This window comes from Echinops telfairi, unplaced genomic scaffold (assembly GCF_000313985.2).
Source record: "Echinops telfairi isolate 266 unplaced genomic scaffold, ASM31398v2 ScPeMD7_3533;HRSCAF=4204_0, whole genome shotgun sequence".
Classification (NCBI taxonomy): domain Eukaryota; kingdom Metazoa; phylum Chordata; class Mammalia; order Afrosoricida; family Tenrecidae; genus Echinops; species Echinops telfairi.
Window position 1 is genome coordinate 33,099,575 of NW_022107431.1, and position 4,701 is coordinate 33,104,275.

General features: G+C 40.2%; 1 protein-coding gene across 1 annotated transcript in view; it reads left to right on the forward strand.

Moving 5' to 3' along the window:
- Positions 1 to 4,403, forward strand: part of IL22RA2 (interleukin 22 receptor subunit alpha 2) — an 18,324-nt gene extending 13,921 nt beyond the window's left edge. Inside the window, exons 4-5 of the mRNA XM_013004452.1 lie at positions 833 to 1,002; positions 4,254 to 4,403. Of these exons, the coding sequence (XP_012859906.1) occupies positions 833 to 1,002; positions 4,254 to 4,403 (320 nt within the window). The remainder of the gene's footprint in view (positions 1 to 832; positions 1,003 to 4,253) is intronic.
- The last annotated feature ends 298 nt before the right edge of the window (positions 4,404 to 4,701 follow it).

Sequence of the window (4,701 nt, forward strand, 5' to 3'; positions counted from 1 at the left end):
TAAAGTACATAGACACAGTCTTACCAGCCTTGCTTCTAAGGAGCATTCTAGTTGTACTTCTTCCAAGACAGACTTGTCTGTTTCAGGAACAACAAGAACCGTTGGCAATCCAGAGTGACTTCAACATTTTTCGCCAACACCATAATTTAAATGCATCAGTTATTTGGTCTTGTTCCATGTCCAACTTTTATGTGCATAGGAGATGATTGAAGGGACCATGACTTGGGGCAGACTCACTTTCGACCTCAAAGGGACATCTTTGCCCTTCAATACTTCAGAGGTCCTGTGCACCAGATTTGCCCAGGGCATTACATTGTTTAATTTCTTGACTGCTGTTTCCATGAGCATTCGTTGTGAAATCCATGAGTATGATGAAATCCTTGACAACATCCATCTTTTCTCAGTGTATCATGATGTTGTCTATTGGTCCAGTTATGAGAGCTTTTGGTTTTGTTTTTAACCTTGGGTTGTAACCCACCCAACTGTTGCACATTTCCATACAACAATGAAAGACTGCAACCGTTAGCATGTGAAGTGGGCGGGGCGGGAGTACAAAAAGACGTGGGACTGAAGAAGCAGGCTAAGGATTCGAATTTTATGCTAAGAATGTTGACTTCTTCTAGGGAACAATGAATAATAATCTCAAGAAAGATAAAATATTCTGCAGAGAAATTTCTCCTAGATTTGTGAATTTTTGTTGCTGGGTGTCAGAGATATCTTTTCATATGAGTTTTTCCAAGTAGCTGCATTTAATGATGATTTGTCATCATGCATAATGTTGCCAACTATGATCGCTATATATTTTAAATTTGTCCAAATTTCCTTTCACCAGCAAAAATTGATCCTCCAGACATGAATATAACACAAGTTGATGGATCTCTGTTGGTGAGTCTACGTGCTCCAAACTTACCATACCGAAACCAAAAAGGCAAAAACATATCAATGGAAAATTATTATGAATTAGTGTACCGAGTATTTATAATTAACAATTCACTGGAAAAGGTGAGTTCAAATAGTGATGTTTTCCCCTCCTCATCTTGTTTAACTAATATATGATCATATAGGATTCTTCTTGGTTGTTACTTTATCTCATTTTATTTTTTTCTTCTCTTTTTGTTAACTCTTCTTTCTTTCATCATCATTTATAGAATGTTATTTAGTATAAGGTACTGCTATCAGAATTGACATGTGTGGGTGTGTATTTGGTTTTAAGGGTCTATTTTTTTTAAGGAATATAGCCTTTTTATTGAATACTTTAAGTAGGAAAAACTAAATACCTACTTAACAGTTTAGGTTCATTTATACAGCACATTAAATAAGTTATGCAGTTAAGTAACAAAAGTTCCTATTGGAGTCAAGTAACAAAAGCACCGGCACTTCGCCATCCTGTGGTGGCTTCAGTCAGCACCCACCTTGGAAGGAAAGTCAGAGGCCACCCCAGTCAGCAGGGTGGTCAACAACTGAAGGGTGGTTCCTGTTTATGTACATTCTTGACTTTGAATGGCCTCACTGAAAGACTGGGAGGGCCCAGAAAGTGGACCAAAGGCTTCAGAGGCCAAAGACCTTTTCTCTGCCTAATGCCTATTGCTGCTTTTCTGTGCCAGCTGCTGGCCTGGACAGGGCTGGCCCTACTGGATGGCGGCACACACACCCTATTTGGTATAAGCATCCCAAGTACACCCTGGGCAGTTGTGGGCCAACCAAGTGGGGCCTGCAGGGGGACCTCCACCTCTGAGGCTACAAAGCCATGGTCCTCATCCCAGTGGGGGCAACCCCACACCCCAGGCCTCCCAACTGTGTCCTGGCAGTGGTGGATAAAGGTCAACAATGGCACCATTGTCTTTGGAAATCAGCATGTCAGTGGACCTGGCTGAGTAGGTCAGCATTTTGACTTCACAAGAAATAAACACTCAGCAGCCCCACCCCCACCCAGGGCTCACCCCACCAGGCAACAGCAGGCACCTGGCTCATGTTGGAACTGCCTAGGTTCCTCAGGCGCCCCTTACATTTGGTTCACAGTCACCACCACCCCTTCTTTGTAAATAGCCTAAAGTCATCTCTCCAGAAAGTTGGTTGGCCTGTTGACCTGCGAGCCTGGAGCTAAAGTTCTGAAGAGCACAATTCTGGAGAAAGCCTGCAGAGTGCATCCTACTGTTCAAGCAGGGTCATTCAACCCAGAATCCCTCCTGGTTTCCTGGACCCTTGTTTTTGGCTAATGCTGCTAGAACTTCTTCCTTAAGTACCATTGGTTCTTGCTCACATGCTACCTCCGGAAATGGCGGATTGTTGACTAGTTCTTTTTAGTACAGTGACTCTATATTCTTTCCATCTTCTTTTGATGCTGTTTACATTATTCAGTATTTTCCCATATGATATTTCAATATTTCAACTCAAGGCTTGAGTTTTTCTTGAGTTTTTTCAGCTTAAGATATGTTGAGCGTATTCTTCCTCTTTAATTCTCTACCTCTAGATCTTGGCCCATTTCATTTAATATCTTACTTTGTCTCCTTGAACTGCACTTTAAAGTTTTGTATTCAGCTCTTTGATTTCATCATCGCCTCCATGTGACTTAACGACTCTACAATTAAGAGCGAGTTTCCGTCCTCAGAGTTTCTTCTTCCATCCATGCTGATCTTTCCTTTCTTTCCTGTCTTTTTAATGACCTTTGGCTTACTTCATTTCTGATGTTCTTGATATGATTCCACAACCCATTAGGTCTTCTGTCATCAGTGTTCAGTACATCAAATCTGTTCTTGATGTTTTTGAAATTACAGTGGGATAATCTCAAGGTTGCATTTTGGCTCTTATGGACGTGTTTGAATTTTCTTTAGCTCCAATCAGAACTTATGTTTGAGCAATCAATGGTCTGCTACACAGTCAACCCTGGCCTCATTTTAGCTGATGATAATGAGCTTCTCTTCTCCATCATCTGTTCCCACAGATATGCTCAATTTGATTTTTGTGTATTCCATCTGGAGAAGCCCAAGTATCTAGTCACCTTTTGTATTGTTGAAAAAAGGTGTTTGCAAAGAAGAAGTTATTGGTATTGTAAAATTCTATCCCATGATAATCAGCTTTGTCTCTATCATCAAGACCTTTCCAGCTACTGTTCCTTTCCTAACACTTATCAATGCTTCTTGATCAAATGCAGATTGAAGATGTTGGTAAAATTCTTCAGTTTCTGCATCACTAGCTTTAGTGGTTGGTGCCTACATTTGAATAATAGTTGTATTGGCTGCATTTTCTTGTATTTGGATATATATTATCCTAGCAGACAGCATGGTACATCGATATAGATCTTGAGCTGTCTTTTTCATGATGAATACAATGCCATTTCTCTTGACTCTCTCATCGTCAGCATAGTAAATCATATGGTTATCTGATTCAAACTGGCCAATAGCAGTTCACTTCAGCTCACTGATGACTAGAATATTGCTCATTAGGCATTCCACTTCATTTTGGACAACTTCCCATTTACCTGATGTTTTTTTAAATACCAGTGACATAGCTTCCAACATCACTAAATAAACCCCAAAACAAATACAAACTCTGCCATTGAGTCAATGCCAACTCATAGTGACTCTACAGGACAGGGTAGAACTACCCCTGTCAATTTCCAAGACTGTAACTGTTTACCAGAGTAGAAAACCCAATTTTTCTCCCAGTGAGCAGCGGGTGGTTTTAAACTGCAGACTGTGCAGTTACCAGCCCAGCTTGTAGCCACTGCACCACCAGGGCTCATCACAACATATCAGCATCACAGCAACACACAAATCACCACAGTACAGCTAGCCGACAGACAAGTGGTGGACATCCACAAGTTTAAAACCCAAAATCAAACCTGCTATCATACAGTAGATTCTGACATACCTTAGGCCGAGTTTTTCAGCACATTTTTTATGCAGTTTGTGTTGTAAAATTAGGTGCCTCGGCTGATATTTGGGTCGGGTTATACTCAAATATATACGGTAACTACCCTATAACTATAGAAGTTATCATTGACAGCATATATTTGGGGGGACACAATTTAATTGATAACAAATGCCTACATAGTCACTTTCCCTGTCTCATCAACAGATTCGAGTTTAGGAACAAGAGGATGTGTCTGAGAAGGAATCATAGGCTTAGCATACCAAAGAGGCATGTACAACCACTAGACCATCCATGTTCAACTTATTAATTGTATCCAAAATAGAGCAAGTTAACAACTTGTTGAAAATATTTATTATTTGATTTTTATTCCTTGTGTGTAGGAACAAAAAGTCTATGAAGGAGCTCACAGAATTGTTGAAATTGAAGCCCTAACACGTCACTCTGGATACTGCCTGGTGGCTGATATCTATCAGCCCATGCTAGACAGAAGAAGTAAGAGAAGTCATGAGAGATGTGTGAAGATCCTGTGACATGGAATTGGGTGCTCCTCAGCAGATGAATCAGGTGCTCTCTGAGCGTGAGAGGCCTCATTTCAAAGGGTCTTATTTGGAGTTGTTTTCATTTTAGCATCACACTTTGAGGACTCTTGTTTATCCTTTTGTTCTTCTTCTTTTGCCTTTCATATGTACATTCTGTTTAAACAAAACAAAAAGCACTATAACCTAAAGAAGAGTTAGAATACAAATACACAGAACTCTCTTAAAAAAACCAAACAGGTTCTAGGGATAAAAGACTCCAAATTCAAATATATTTTACAGCTATCCCTTT